Below are 16563 nucleotides of genomic sequence, written 5' to 3'. Positions count from 1 at the left end.
CTTTTGATAAAACAGACCCCATGACAAGAATATCAGAAATAGACAAATTAAGAGATAAAAACTTTCACACTTCCTGGCAAGCTACTAGGCATGAAGAAGAAAAACATGGAACAGGACTAGTAAAGCTCATGCACCCTTTGGAGGTATACTCTGAGTTTTGTTGACATTTGCCTTGCTGGTGCTGGTTTTTATTATTCCATTCTTTAAAAGTTGGTATTGCTGTTCTATGCTCTCTGTTGTATACTCTTTTTATTCTGGTGTATGGGGACCTCTTCTGCTTATCTATGTACATTATAACAGGTTTCAGAGTAGCAGCCGTGTTAGTCTGTATCCGCAAAAAGAAAGGGAGTACTTGTGGCACCTTAGAGACTAACCAATTTATTTGAGCATAAGCTTTCGTGAGCTACAGCTCACTTCATCAGATGCAGTGAGCTATAGCTCACGAAAGCTTATGCTCAAATAAATTTGTTAGTTTCTAAGGTGCCACAAGTACTCCTTTTCTTTTTATGTACATTATAGAAATTCACATACAATGATTATACTCAGTTATGGTTAAAAGTGCATTGAGTGATATCAATAAGTGCAGGTAATAAGCACAGAATAAAATTTCTACCTTGCATTTCATCCACATTCCCATTAATCTATCCTTTCTGAAATGAATATTTGAGGTGTACCATTTAAAAAAAATATAGTTAATAATATTCTGTGCAGTCCATGCTAATAAAATTTCTTATTCATGATTTCTGCTGTTCACTTTCTCCATTGCATTCTTCTGGTGGTGGACTTTGGCCTGAATTATGTAAAGTGCAGATTACGTTCTCCAGCTCTATTGCTCATTGTGTCAAAAAATTCCTGTTTACAGATAGTGAAGAGCAAGCAATATGATGTACTTGTTGAAGTTACAACATTAAAACAAGAAAATGACAAGAATCTTGGTAATGAAGACAGGATGTTTGAGGGATACCAAACGTCTGAAGGTTTAAGGGGAGAAGATTTTCCAAAGATTAGCTCTTTCTTAGAGGGCAAGGATGTGAAGAATGTTGATGTGGTTCACTATGAATATTCTGCTGGGGAAGATTATCTTAAATTTCAAGGTCTCCGACATGATGTAACTGCCAGGCAGTTGATTGAAGTTAAGCTGCTAGACAGGAGCACAGTTGAACAGCTTCATTCAGGGCATAAGTCAATTGATGAGGTTCAGAAAAGTCTTGAAATGTTTTTAACTAAACCTACTGCTATAGCTGGGCTGTACTTTGAATCCAGCAAAGAAATAATCTCTTTTGATTTAGCAGCAAAGAAAAGAATAATTGAAAAAACATTAGCATTAGCATTTTTAGAAGCCCAGGCTGCCACGGGTTTCATCATTGATCCCACAACAGGTCAGAAATATTCTGTCGATGACTCAATTGTTAAAGGACTTGTAGATAATGAATTCAAAGGTAGACTACTTGAGGCAGAGAAAGCAGTTTTAGGATATTACTGTTCTGGTAAAATAATATCGGTGTATCAAGCTATTGAAGCTAGAATCCTGGAAAGACAAAAAGGTAAAAATATTCTTGAAGCCCAGGTTGCAAGTGGGGGAATTATTGACCCTGTAAGAAGTGTTCGTATTCCTCCAGATGTCGCAGTGCAGCTAGGCTTACTAAATAACACAATTTTAAAATTTTTACATGAACCTTCTAGTAATGCAAAGTGTTTTCAAAACCCAAATAATAGGCAAGCCATGTACTACTATGAGTTGCTGAAAATTTGTGTGTTTGATGTAGATAGCAAAAGTGTTCTGCTTCCAGTTGGGGACAGAAAAATTACTAGCCCATCAGCAGAAAAAGTTAATAAAATTTCCGTAGTAGACATCAAAACTGGAACAGAAATGACTTCATATGAGGCTTATCAAAGGGATTTAATTGATAAAAGTACATATCTTGAGCTATTAGAACGGGAATTTCAGTGGAAGGAGTCTACATGTTTTGATTCCTGTGGAAACTCTTCTCTTTTGCTAACAGATCTCAAAACTGGAATACAGTTTAATATTGAAGAGTCATTAACACAGGGTACAATTGACAGAACATTAGTCAATAAATATAAGGAAGGCCTCATCACAGCTAATGAGTTTGGTGATATTTTGCTTAGCAGTTCACGACCATGTAAAGATATGAACAGCCCTATTGCAGGATACTGGCTTTCTGACACCAATGAAAGAATTACAGTTCTAAAAGCCTCACGCAAAAACTTGGTGGATAGAATTACTGCCCTAAGGTGTCTTGAAGCTCAAGCCAGTACAGGAGGCATCATTGATCCATTTACTGGGAAAAAATACAGTGTTTCAGAAGCTTTGCAAAGGGAGTTAATAGATGAAATAAGTGCTAAGCAAATTCAGCAGTGTGAGTTAGTGTTTACTGGGATCATTCATCCTGTAACAAACAAAATTATGTCAGCCATTGAAGCTATGAATGTAAATGTCCTGAACAAAGACACAGGCATTCGCTGCCTGCAGTATCAATACTTGACTGGTGGACTGATAGATCCAAAATCTCAGTGCAGGTTGTCTATGGAAGATGCTATTAAGAATGGCATTATTGATGCTATCACAGCTACAAAAATGAAAGATGACAAGTCACATGTTAAAGCCATTACATGCCCCAAAACAAAGAAGAAGTTAACATACAAAGAAGCCTTGGAAAAATCTGTTTTTGATTGCCACACAGGGCTACGATTATTAGAAGCAACTGAGCCCATTAAAATAGGAATTTCTAGTCTTTATTATGCTTCGTAATAGAACAGTGATTTTGGTACTCACTTTTGGGCCAGATCCAGAGTCCATTCAATGAAAAGACTCCCATTGATCATTAGGCTGTTGGGGGGGAATTACTAATACTATTGTGTAATCATGTGAGAGTGATAACATACTATAGCAGTTAGACACAATAAAGGAATAAAGTTCATGATAGGCATGAAGTGCTTCAGTGTTTACATGATTTCATTAGGCAAAAGTCCCATTGACTTCAAAATAGGAACTGTTTTGAGTATAATATTACAATATTTCATCCAGCCATGATGGTTTCATTTAGCATTTCAAACTGCTCTTAAATCTTAAAACAAGTATTTTATATTACAAAGGTATCAAAATGTGGTACAGAGATTTCGGCTTAAATCTTTGGAACACTTACGCACACGAGACTACTCACATGCATAAAGCTACTCACATATATTCTGTTTTTGCATAATTAGGTCATGCATTTGTAGTCTGGAGTGGTATTGTTTAAATTTCTCATCAACATGATTTTCCACTGATTTCAGAGGAAACTTGAATCAGTGCAATTAGTTTTTTATAAAGCTCCAGTATGTATGAGATAAGATGTATTGATATGAAATGCTTAGGTTTTTTTTATCCATTTTAAAATGTTCTTTCCTTTTTTCTTGTGATAAGTGAAAGCGTTTCAACACATTTTTAAGTACTGAAAAGTTTCCAACTACTATAGAACGCTGGTTAAAAATCATGTGCTATTTGACACAAACTACAAATTCATAATATATTTATTGTGGACAAAATAATGACACCTCTGTGATTATTTTTCAGTATATCTTGGTTCAAAGTCTATAATAACACTGTACTTCCTCTTAAATGTAATTTAGTAACCTATCCTAGTGTACTCTGGCAGTGTGATACCCAGTGCTGGCTATATGCACATAAGGCTAATGCAAAGGCAGCAATTCAAAGATGCTTTAGCTTTTCTGACTACAAGCATTATTTAGATTTTAATGACTGGGCTGGGAGGGTTAATATGTTTCTGTACTGTCTATAAAATGGTTTGTGTGTGTGTGAATATGTATGTACTGTAGCCATTTTAGAATCTGTGCAAATATCTTGGAGGAATCACCTCTATTAATGTCTTCAGTTATTTCTCATATACATATATATATATTTTCATATAGGTGACAGTAATGCATAAGGTAAAATAAATAAATAAAACTACTCAAACTATAGTAGCTTTTGTGGTAATAGTGGCATTGTGAGAGGATTGAGAGTTTGTAGGTCTTGCAGTTTAATATCTCAACAGTTTAAATAAATGTATTTTTTACGATGCACATTACCCCCCAGAAGTCAATGGAAGAGGAAAAGAAAGAACATGTTGAGAAAGCTGGGGATTTACTGAAATGGGTGTCAGACATCAGCAAGACCCTCAGCAAGGGAGAAGGAGAAAAGGCTGAAAAGGCAGACTTGCCTAAGCAGCAGGTACTCAAAGATTTCTTGATAGAGCATCACTTTTTTTTTTCTCTTTGTCCTGGTTAATATGCACAAGGATTTCCATAAATATTTTTGTGATACTAGAAAGATTTAATCTCACATTTGTTTCTGAGGGAAAGCTTTTAAAACATTAATAAAATACATTTACAAATATGAAAACATTTAAGAGAATAAGATATTTTGGAGCACTCTTAAGAAAAAAATATAGGCTGCCCTCTGGGATGTGAAGATCCCGAAATGCGACATGTTCCGACTATAGAAGGCTGACATATCCAGAGGTAAAGTCAGGGCACAAGGTCACATATATAGAAGGAACACAACTCTGAACCTGGGAGCTGCAGAACCAACTGGGTATACAGCTTATATAAATGATCTCTGCCTTCTGCACAATGTACATTCAATTCTGGGTCTGTTTCCTCATCTTGCAGGAGTTACTACAGCACTAGTAATACCCACGCTACCTCCAGTACAGAAGAAATGGGAGTGGGGAAGGGATGGGATCCCAGACCAGTTTTCATTTTCTTAAAAAATAAAAATATTTTGAGTTGGAATAGGTGAGGGCTACTCTCATCCATTGAGCATTGGAGACAGTACATGAGTCTTCAGTTGAAGGTGGCTTCTTTTCTGCCTCCCACAAGAGTGCTGTTTTTAGGGAAAGGTGATACAGAGTGGGTCTGCTGGGATCCTTTCCTATCCCACACTGCGCTCTTTGAGTGAGACTTTGATGGTCAGATTGCCTCACTTTATTTGCATTTGTTCCTTTGCTTGACTGTCAGTTAGCAAAGGAAGAACCCATTAACATGTTAAGACACCAGGGGGAGACAATGAGTAACATTTCAAAGCTTTTCTGATTGTCTGTCTAGGACTCAACCAGTGGGACGGGGACACATTTGAGTGGCCACATAAGGGTCAATGTTTGTATTGTGTGTAGCTGGTTCTTTTTCGAGTAGTGTCCCTATGGGTGCTCCATTTCAAGATGTATCCATACCTGTGCACGCTGGATCAGAGATTTTTCGTCAGCAATGTCCGCGGATCCATACTTCCATCCTAGACATCCTGGTCCTCCAGTATGAGGGCATATAGTGAGACGTGGAACTGCTGCCACTCCAGTTCTCTCTCAACTGCGTGCGGCTTGAGATGAGCATTGCGGTGTCCTCCAGCTAGCCTAGTGCCTTGCTATACCTCTCACTAACATTTCTGTATTTTCTAAGTATTTTTTCTTTTTTTTTATTTAGCACAATTTTCACTTAACAAAAGGGACAGGGGTTCCACTTCCCTTTTTTTGGCCTGAATTGTGCTTTTGTTTTTCTCAGGCCTTTGATCCACGGTCTTGAGTGCACGCTGTGCCCAAGAACTCAGGCTTTGAACCCTGCCATAGGTCTTTCCAAGGCAGCATTGGACATTAAAGCTGGCTTGAGTTGTCTCACATCCCCTCCAAATTCAAGATCTACTCAGGGTATAAGAACAGGTCTAATACACTGATGGGGGACAGGCTCAAACTCTTGTTAATGGAACACTCACTGACACCAACAGGATCTGAGTCATCCCCCTGTACACTAGATCCTCAGAGCTGTGGTGACCATCTCCATTGCGATGGTAAGCAAAGACCCAGGGTGCCCTTCAGAACCATCTTAACCATCAAAGAAGAGAAGGGTTCCTTCCCCAGAACAGGAAACGAGAAAGGGAAAGTCACCCGCTCGATCTAGGTCTCAGGAGACCTTGCATCTCATTATGCATACTGCTGAGGCTCCCATCCCCTCTGCTATTGAGATCATGGCACTGGCTAAGAAGACCATGCCGCATACCAAGAAACTGTCTGGTAAACTGTTAAGCAGTACCTACATTGGCACTGAACTCTATGGCTTCAATAGATAAGGACTCCAGAGCCAGGCTGAAATCATCTATACCATTTCCAGCAACCAGACATAAAGGACGTACTGATTGTACTTCAGCACCATCTATGGTACCTCTAGATAGTCTGACTCCCGATATTTCCTACTCAGAGTCCCTGGTACTGTCCAGTCTTTTGACTAATGTGGAGCTTCAGATCGTGGAGCACCTGAGTCACCATTGCTGAGGAGTACGGAGAGAGACTCCGCACCAATACCGTCTCACCTGCCAGAGCCTACTTACCCTCTCCTACCATTTTCAATGATGTCTTGGCCCCCAGTCCCTGATAAACTCTTTGAGGGTACACAGACACATTTCCAGCCAATCCCAACTCAGCACCATCTGGTATCTTCCTATCAACAGTCTCTGATACCCATGCATTTACATGACCCCTTTGGGGCCCTGGTGCCAACTTAGCCACTGGTATTGACATCATTTGCCCCTCCAGTTGGCACAGGACATGACTCCTCATTAGATTCTGAAGTATCTATACAGGATTTCCCTTTTCAACCTCCTTCACTCGGGGTACACTCTAGCAAGGAATACTCCCAACCCTAGCAAGGATTACAATGGAGTCTTGCCCCAGTCCCTTACACCCCACCAAGGTGGGTGTATTGGAACCTCTAGGCCCCTTATGGTGATTAGTTTTACAGGGTACCATCTCATAAAAGGATACATCAAGAGCAACAAATGCCGCACTCTGGTGCCTCCACACAGCAGAATCATACAAAGGACAAGAGCTGTGGAGGATGAAACATTAGCTTCCCACAAATCCTCCTCATCACCAAATGAAGCTGTCATGCCTCCCTCACCATCTTATGCTGATGATTTCAAGGCCTTTCTGGACCTTATGAAGTATATAGAGGAGATCCTACATATCCCATTGAAGGAGAAAGAACCCCAATACTCCTTGTTGGACATCCTTCATACATCTTGTCTGAGCAAAATCACCCTGCCCATTATTGGTGCTCTGTTGGCCTGGGCACGTACAGACCCCAGCTACTGCACTGCCTATGTGTAAATGTTTGGACAAAAAGTATTACATCCCACCCAAAGGATCAAAATATTTATTTTCCTATTCTGCACCCAACTCTCTGCTCATGGAAGCAGTCAATGAATGGAATAGACAACATCGATTCCATTCTACACCTTCTGATAAAAAGCAAAGAGGGTTGGACCTTCTGGCATGGAAAAACTTACTCTTCTGCCATGCCACAGTTCAGAGTAGCCAATTACTAAACCCTGCTGACGAAACACAATTTTACAAACTATTCCAAATTTTCACCCTTTGTTGAACACTCGCCCCAGGATCAGAGGGAACAAGTTCAAACTCTCGTAGCAGATGGCCAGACAATTGCCAGGACATCTCTTCAGCTCTGACTGGATGCCCCCAACACACAGCTGCTTGCTCCATGGCTGCAGCAGTAATCCGGTGCAGAGCTTTTTGTCTGCAATCCTCTGTGAGGTACAAAACATGATTGATGGTCCCACCCTTCAAGAGACCCAAGTTATTCAGCAATGCCATGGATGGGTCACTTCACTTTCTTAAGGATTCTGGGTGAAGCTACGATCTCTGGGCATGTTTACGCTTATGGCAAAGAAAAAGTACAGCAGGCCACAGACGGCTCAACGATCTCACTCAGTCCACTACCAGCTCATGAGAACAGCCGAGCCCTTCAGGAAGAAGCCCAGGTTCTAATAGAAAGGACTGCCCTGTACTGCAACCTTCCAATTGGCAACATCTTTGAATGACCATTTTGACCCACTGATGAAGGGTCACAAACTCTTTCCTGTTCCAGATTTTATGCTTCACATATCCCCCCTCCACCCTGGTGGGGCCTCTCTCTCTCTCTCTCTCTCTCTCTCTCTCTCTCTCTCTCTCTCTCTCTCTCATTCCCTACCTTCCTGAGAGCTCATCATCTAAGAGAGGTGGATCTTGGAAGTGATATTTACAGATTACTCCATCCGGTTCAGCTTACTTCTACCTCCTCGCCTTCTTCTCTCTGCAGGGACCCCTCTCATGAGAATCTCTTGAGGCAGCAGGTGCAGTCCCTGTTAACACTGGGGGCAATCAAACCTGTGCCACCTGGGGACTAAGTCAGGAAAGGATTTTATTACATATATTTCCTGGTTCCAAAGAAAAATGTGGGATGGCAACCAGTTCAGGACAGTAAACAGCTTTGTCCACACTTAACAGTTCAGAATGGTAGCAAAAATTAGCAGTGATCAACAGGAGCAATAATTCCCGCTCTGGACCTAGGAGATTGGTTTGCTGTCCTCGACCTTCAGGGCACTTATTTCCATATAGCTATGCCTCCTTCACACAAATGTTACCTATGTTTTATGATGCACAGAGACCGCTACCACTATTGAGTTGTACCTTTTAGCCTTTGCACTGCTCGAATGGTCTTTATCAAAGTTCTGTTGGCTGCCACATCCCATCTTCGTCAGATGGAAATAATCATTTTCTCCTGCCTGGATGATAGGCTTCCGAAAAAGCTGGTCATTTCTCGAAGCACAGACAGCAACCAGAAGATTTTGTCTCTGTTCCACTCACTGGGCCGTCGCTTCAGTGTGGAAAAGTCTACTGTCACTCCCACCCAATGAACAGATTTCATCAGAGCTACTCTGGACTCCTCTACAGCCAGAACATTCTTGCCCAAGGGTGAGAAGAAGAACTCTTGCTTTTTACCTAGACAGGACTAGGTCCATTAGGGCTTCACCCAGACTTTTTATCTCTAGTGCAGGGTGCATGAAAAGACAGGCGACTTGCACTCAGATGGGTTGCATGATGCATTTTAACCTGGTACAAAGTCTCAAGGGTTCACCCACCTCCAAGAGTTATTGCTTACTTCACCAGGGTTCAATCTACCTCTCTTTCCCAGCTGAGAAACAAACCTATCCCAGAGATCTGCAGAGAAGGCACCTGATCTTTGATATACATGGTCTCCCAGCTCTACTGTCTTGTGACTCTTTCCAGAGCTGATGTGGCTTTTGGTGACACTGTTCTACAATCTTTGTCGAATCCACCTTCTCAACACTCTTCTCTATGATGGAAGTACTGCTCGGAAGTCTCCTGATCTGGAACACCCATAGGGACATCACTCGAAGAAAGAGAGGGTACTCAACTTATGCAGTAACTGGAATTGTTCGAGATGTGTGTCCCTGTGGGTGCTCCATTGCCTGCCCTCCTTCCCCTCTGTCTCAAAGTCTCTCATGGGACTTTCTTGGTTGAAAAAGAACTGGAGTGGTGGCAGATGCACCCCTCCCTATATACCTTTGTACCAGATCATGAGGGCATCTAATGCACAGGTGCGGACATTGCTGACAAAATACCTCCAATCCAGAGTGCACAGGCATGCACATATCCTGATGTGGAGCACTCATAGAGGGACACATCTTGAAGAACTCCAGTTACAATACAAGGTGAGTCATCTCTCCTTCAGAAGGAGAAGTGCACTTTAAAATAGAGAGTGATCTGTGCAGCCCTTTGGTGTTCATGGAAGCAATCCTGGGCTGGGCCTGGCCCTTTATGAGTCAGGTGACTACCATTTTGAAAAATCACAATTCGCTAAAAATTTCCACACCATTGTCAGAGACCTTATTTTAACCCATTCATAGATTAGGAAACCACTCTTGTACCTCAGGTAGCACTCTTAGATAACTGTTGGCAAATATTGGCTATTTAATGGCAACCAATGTATCTTCATGTCTTTCATATAGGGGAAAAAAAGGGAGGGAGCAAACCTGGGGTCTGTTCTGTAGACCATCTTAACTACACCAGCTCTGTCCTATGCCCTCCCCTCCTTCTACTACTTTTCAGAAATAACATGTACACTTTAAAGTTAAGAGGTTCCTACTTTTCTTGCTGGCCTGCATATCTGCTTCTCTCCATCCATTATATTCTGAAGGAGAGTCTCTTACAAGTGAAATGCTAATCAGTACACAAGAAGAGGTTGATAAGTTGGTAGTAGGAACAGTAGAAAAATTATGAATATTATTGTTGGCAACCAACCCTAACTTTTAAAGGAAACCAAGATGGTGAAGAAATGCATGGTTCTTGCCATATGCTTTCTTCTCAACATGGCAGTGAGTAGCTTGGACTCTGTCCAGATTAGAATCAGCATTATGCTAACATGGTTTCCTGGAGTAGTGTAGATAACGATAATTCATTATAAACCTGTTATTGCTAGTTTGTAAGCTACCGTGTTATATATTATATTAATATTATAACATGGTTGTAAGAAAACAAGAATCTCTCTCCACTCTGGTCAGAGACACTGTGCTACACAACCTTTTGTCTGTTCTTAGTGTTAAGAGACCTGATATAGTTTTGACTTGCTTCATTATCAATTGCCACATTGATAATGTTCATAAAGTCAGACATAAAAATAGAGCACCTGGTCATCTGTACTGGGGTGTAGTGTAAGAAATATAGGGTGAAATCTCCTTAGTCAGCACCCTAAAAAGCTTCACTCCCAGTTAATTGTAAAATTTCCAGGGGGGGAGGGAGGGAAGCAATAGTTTTTTAATATATTTAGCTACCAAGTTGCTCGCTAGCGTCTGGAATGGGCCTTTGTTTCAGACATTTATTTAGTGCAGTTAATGGATGTAACATGGTTTATGTGAATATAAATTTCCAGTTGTGAAGTCCCTTGTTCACTGCATGCTGCTTCCCTGCTCTCTTGGGGCTGATCTGGCTGGATGTCGTATGAGCAGCCTCAGGGTCATATGAATGTTTTATGACTTAGTTTAGTTTATTTAATTATCCTTTTAGATCAGAAAACACATAACAAACCAACATCAAACATAAAGCTTTGGCACTGTCCTTATTGTCGAGCTCACAAAGCTGTTCATGTAGGATATGCCGACCATGTAGTACAGATTTGTTTGTGTAGGACCAATGCTAGGGGCTTGTCGACACTACTGGTTGGATCGACAGGCATCGATCAATCCAATTGGGTTGATTTATTGTGTCTAGTATAGACACGATAAATTGATCACTATAGCATTGATTCTGGTACGCCACCTCAACAAGAAGCGCAAGGAGAATCGACAGGAGAGCGTCTCCCATCAATACACCGCAGTGAAGACACTGTGGTAAGTAGATCTAAGTACGTTGACTTCAGCTACATTATTTACGTAGCTGAAGTTGTGTAACTTAGATCAATTCCCCCACCCCACCCCACCCCACCCCGGATAGTGTAGACCAGCCCTAAGTGTTACTACGGTTTCATAGTCCCAGTTTAGTTTTTACTATTTTGTCTACGAAGTATCAGTTTGTAAAGCAGTTAGCTTAATGGGTGGGATTTTCAAAAGCACTCAGTGTTGGCATATCCTCCGTTCCCATTGAAGTCAACAGTAAAAGTCATTGGCAGAATAAAGCCAATGCTGAACGTGTTAGTAAATCCCAATCCACATTAATAACTACAATTTTGGGGTCTATTGTGACCTGTAAGCCATAGCTTGTAGTTGTGGCGGTTACAGAGGTGCACTATCCTGGGGATATTATGCATGTAGAAGGCATAATGTCCCGTCAAGCACTGAGGGAGCGCACACACAGCATCAGCCACTGCTACACTTCGTAACAAGGTGAAGCATGCAATCCCATGCCAGCTCATCTCCACGGGCTCATGTGGAAGGGGACTGGGGGCTGCTGCCCTGCCCCACCCTATCCCCTTTGGGTTTTTCATAGTTGGAGCCAGTACTACATTCCTCTTTGTCATAGCCATGATATTCAGGACACAATCTGTGACTTTCAGGTATTTTTTCTGAAGTCATGATCTTTGTCATCTCGGACAGGAAGCTACTGAACAACACTCTTTCATGAAATCTGCATAAGGTTGGCTTTCCATACGTCAGGTGTAGGCGAATACAGTTTTAAATAGTTAGTTAAATGCTATAATATACTTTTAAATAAATATTGTAAAATAAAGGATATTTGGTTTCCCTAGTAATTGTCCATGACAAAGAGCTTAATTCTAGACAAAAAGATTTGTGCTGTGGGTTTCCACTTTTAAAAATGACAGTATTTTTGCCATGACAAACAACTAGCCTTATCTAGGCCTAGTCCACCCAGAAATGCCCAAAGTTTGCCCAGCATGGCTGGGTCAAAGTAATGGAGTTGTGTGTGTTGGTTACTTTTCTATTCTCTCTTTTCAGCTATATGCATTGTGGAGAACTGAATTTTGGTTGTATATTTTTCAGATTTCCGCTGATGAAATAGCAACCAGGAAAGAACAAATATCTGAGGCTTTGCAGACTACACAGTCATTTTTGGCTAAACACAGTGAAAAGTATGTTAAATTTTATCACAGCATTTTGTTAATATAACTGTAACTGAATTAGTGCATCATATTTGCTTATAAGGAACAGACTGATATTCTCATCTTACAGTTACAGTGGGTAATATTTTATTTGTTCTTTTTGTTTAGTTTAAATGTAATTGTGAAGAGAACTTGTTTAGGTGTATAAAAGATTGTACAATTGTTCAATTTAGATGGAAGTAGGGGGCTCAAAGCATTAAAGGTGTCTGTCCAGTTATTAAACAGTGTTAAACAAGGTTCAAGGTTTGGTATATAGAGACCCCAGTCTACTTAGTACCATGGCAAACACATCTTTAAAATCCATTTAAACTTTTATTAGAGATACAGATAGAAAACGAAGCTTCTGTCTCTGATGTTGACTCTTACTTGCAGCCTAACGGCCAGAAAAACACAGGCACAGCGTCATATCAGCCTCTCCCAAGACCTGGCAAACTTGTACTAGCATTGGGCTGTTTAGGGCATTTCTTTTAGCTTCCTCTTTCTGGTAACAGGCTTTCAGCAGTGTTTCAAAATATGCAGCCTTAGTGGCTACGCCAGACTCTTATTATACAGAAGGCAAAAGGAAGGAGATAGGAAAGAGAAGAAATAAGGTGGGGAAGGAAAAGGACACAGGGGGCAAGAGAGGTATGTGTAACAAATGTCTCACATCCTAAATGGTGTTTCAGGATTTAGCTGTAGCCGGTGGAATGGGAGTGTCATCTGGCTCCCTTTCTGTGGCCTGGTCTGTCAGGACATTTTTCAGGATTAGGATGAAGAAGATCCAGGGTCCCAGGAGACTGTGGGGGTGGCAGCCATGATGGTGAAGCTCTCTACAGTAGCCAATTTTTCTCCCTAAAGTCTCTTTTTGAGGATTGCAAAAGGGGCGCAACGGGGGGACTAGCTCACCCTCTCGTTATTTTGTCTACCTATTAGGAATAATTTCTGACACACTGATTTGGGTTTATTGGTTTCTGGGTTCCTCACTTTTCTTATCTATGAGGCATGATTTTAACACAGCCCTTGCATTATATCAGTAGGCATTTTTTTTAGTCTTTCTGAATTGTTTTTGTACCTTTTCCCATTTCCTATTAATATTTGTTGTTATAGGTTATTGTGACATTTCATGAACTTTCTCACAGTTTTTCCAGTTGAGCCCATAATTGAGGTAAATTTGGATGCCCAATTTTCACAACAGCTCCCTGGATTAGGTGACACAACACATGACAATACTTTTATATTTATACAGCACCTTTAATTTGAAGGATCTCAAAACACTTTAGAATATTAACCAACTAAGATATAAGTTATATAGAGAAGGTTTGTTTCATCCATCAGGGAAATTAGTAGATGTAATATACTTGGATTTTAGTAAAGCATTTCCCATGGTTCTCATGAGTGCTTGCTATCAAAATGAATTCACATTGGCTTGTCTGATGATCAGTAGACAGACAGGTTTCAGAGTAACAGCCGTGTTAGTCTGGATTCGCAAAAAGAAAAGGAGGACTTGTGGCACCTTAGAGACTAATAAATTGGTTAGTCTCTAAGGTGCCTCAAGTCCTCCTTTTCTTTTTTCAGTAGACAGACAGTCAGAGGCATGGAAAACTGGCTGACAGACCATAAACAATAGAACTGAGGGAATAATTCACTGAAAGCATTTTTCAGTTAATTTTGCCTCATTTTCTGATCACAGATTGACTTGCAGTTGACTTAAATGTATTAATTATTCAGCTGTATCTGATGAATTTTTTCATACAACTTTTTTATCATATGTCTTAATATTGGCCCAAAAACACAAGTCAGATTTTGTTCTCATTTCTAAAATAATTATAGTATCTAGCACTTTTCTTCAATAGATCTCAATGCACTTTGCAAAGGATGTCACTATCATCACCCCCATGTTACAGATGGGGAAACTGAGGTACAGGGAAGTGAGGTGACTTGTTCACATTCACCCGGCAAGCCAGTAGCTAAGCCAGAAATAAAACCCAGGTCTTCTGAGAACGAGTTCACCATTTGACTTGCTAGATCAGAGGTGGGCCACATCCGACATGCGGGACCGTCCTGCCTGACTCCTAAGCTCCTGGTCCGGGAGGCTGTCCTTCCTCCCCTGCAGCCATGCCGCTGCGTGGTGCAATTCTCTGGGTGGCAGGGTTACAGAGCCCGGCCTGACCCGGTGCTCTGTGCTGCGTGGTGTGGCATGGCTGCCTGTCCTGGTGCAGCTGCGCTGCCAGCCACTGGTGCTCCAGGCAGCGCGGTAAGGAGGCAGAGACCGGGGGCGGTGTTGGATAGAGGGCATGGGAGTTTGGGGGGTGGTCAGGGGCATGGATAGGGGTTGGGGCGGTCAGAGGGCGGGGAATGGGGATTGAATGGAGGCAGGGGTCCTGGGCAGGGCAGTCAGGGGTTGAATGGGATGGTGGGGAGCAGTTAGGGGCGAGGGGTCCAGGAGAAGGGGTGGTTGGATGGGGCAAGGGTCCCAGGGGGGCTGCCAGGAAGGAAGGGGGGTGGGGCAACGGGGGGCAGTCAGGGGCAGGGGTCTGGGGGTGGTCAGGGGACCAAGAGCAGGGAATGGGTGGGTGGGTGGGGCAGGGTCCCTGTGGGGCCGTCAGGGGATGGGGGGGTTGGATGGGGCAGGAGTCCCAGGGGGGCCATCAGGGGGCGAGAAGCAGGGGGGTCGGATAGGAGGCGGGGGTCCGGGTCATGCCTGGCTGTTTGGGGATGCACAGCCTCCCCTAACCAGCCCTCCATACAATTTCAGAAACCCGATGCGGCCCTCAGGCCAAAAAGTTTGCCCACCCCTGTGCTAGATCATTCTGCCCCCCGAACACACATACACAGAACTCACAACCAACAGAAAAAGCAGAACTTTTCATCGACTGAAGTTTTCAAATCTGATAATAATTGTTATTGTATCTATTTTTTTTTTTTTGGTAGAATGACGGATGGAGAGAGAAATGAAATGGAAAAACAAGTGAAATCCCTACAAGAAGGTTATAACCTATTATCTAATGAAGCTTTGAAACAACTACAGGGGGCACAAAATTTAGGGGATGAAAAGATGGAGGAAAAGGTAATAGCACAGAAAATGTTATTGTGTTTCTAGCTGTAGTACATTATTCTTTTGAGATTTACTGCATGGTTGTGGAACAATATATTAACAATGAAAGGAGAAACTGTATTTGATTGTACGTATCAATAAGCTGAAACCTGAATCAAATGACTGCAGTTTCTATATATTTGTATAATATATCGTAGTTTTACATGTGCATATGAACATTCTGTTCATCAGAACTTGCGTGAAGAGTCTTAATACCATGTGCCTTGCATGAATAAAGATAAACAAATCATCCATCTCTTAACTCTTCTCTTTAAAAGCCATCCTCTGATTGCTAGATAAGTTTGTGTGCTGCAAAAATATGACACCATAAAATAATATGGGTTAATCTCTGCCATGTACTCCCCCAGAGATATCCCAGAAGATATACAGTGTTCCAGATTTTCCTTAAATTCCAATTGGGTATATGGTTGGGACCACATACAGTAACTAGTTATGAGGTACCACAAGTACATTTTTTATAAACCAATCTAAATCTCGAATATGGAATTATATCAAAAAGGTATTGTAAATATATGTGTGCGTATACAAGTAGAAGCAATGTCTTGTATAATTATTTTAAAATAATGTTGCCAACCTGATTACATGCTTTCCATGCAAACTAGTTGAAGTATTTGGGTTCTATAATATCCAATTCCATATGTTTGGGTGTCTGTGCAAAAGTGCTGTATGCTGTAAACATGAGTAGCATGGTCATTTTGTATCACATACTATTTTTGAATCTTCTAACCTTTCACAGACACTTAGAGCATGACAGATTCCAGGTATATGTCTTATTGTTCACTATATAATCATCTATTCTGCTGCCTTCCACTAACCCTATTTATGTATGCAGAGCATAGGTTTTCAATTCACAGATGCATGTTGATTTTAAATCTTTTATTACATCGTGTGCTGTTGAATCACTGACATAGATCACTTGCGCATTTGAGCTGCTAATACTCACAGCATTGTCCCAGTCCTGGTAAGTATATGATTTTGTGTTTAATATGTATTCAAAAGCAAAAAAA

General features: G+C 41.3%; 1 protein-coding gene across 26 annotated transcripts in view; it reads left to right on the top strand.

Moving 5' to 3' along the window:
- DST (dystonin) overlaps positions 1 to 16563 on the top strand; it is a 470941-nt gene that overhangs the window by 298940 nt on the left and 155438 nt on the right. For all 26 annotated transcript variants that reach the window (XM_073336274.1, XM_073336294.1, XM_073336272.1 and 23 more), the window contains 3 exons: positions 4100 to 4234; positions 12344 to 12432; positions 15373 to 15508. In XM_073336274.1, the coding sequence (XP_073192375.1) occupies positions 4100 to 4234; positions 12344 to 12432; positions 15373 to 15508 (360 nt within the window). The remainder of the gene's footprint in view (positions 1 to 4099; positions 4235 to 12343; positions 12433 to 15372; positions 15509 to 16563) is intronic.

Source organism: Lepidochelys kempii, chromosome 3 (assembly GCF_965140265.1).
Source record: "Lepidochelys kempii isolate rLepKem1 chromosome 3, rLepKem1.hap2, whole genome shotgun sequence".
In the NCBI taxonomy this organism is placed as follows: domain Eukaryota; kingdom Metazoa; phylum Chordata; order Testudines; family Cheloniidae; genus Lepidochelys; species Lepidochelys kempii.
Note: the sequence above shows the minus strand (reverse complement) of the source record. Positions and strands in the feature narration are given on the sequence as shown.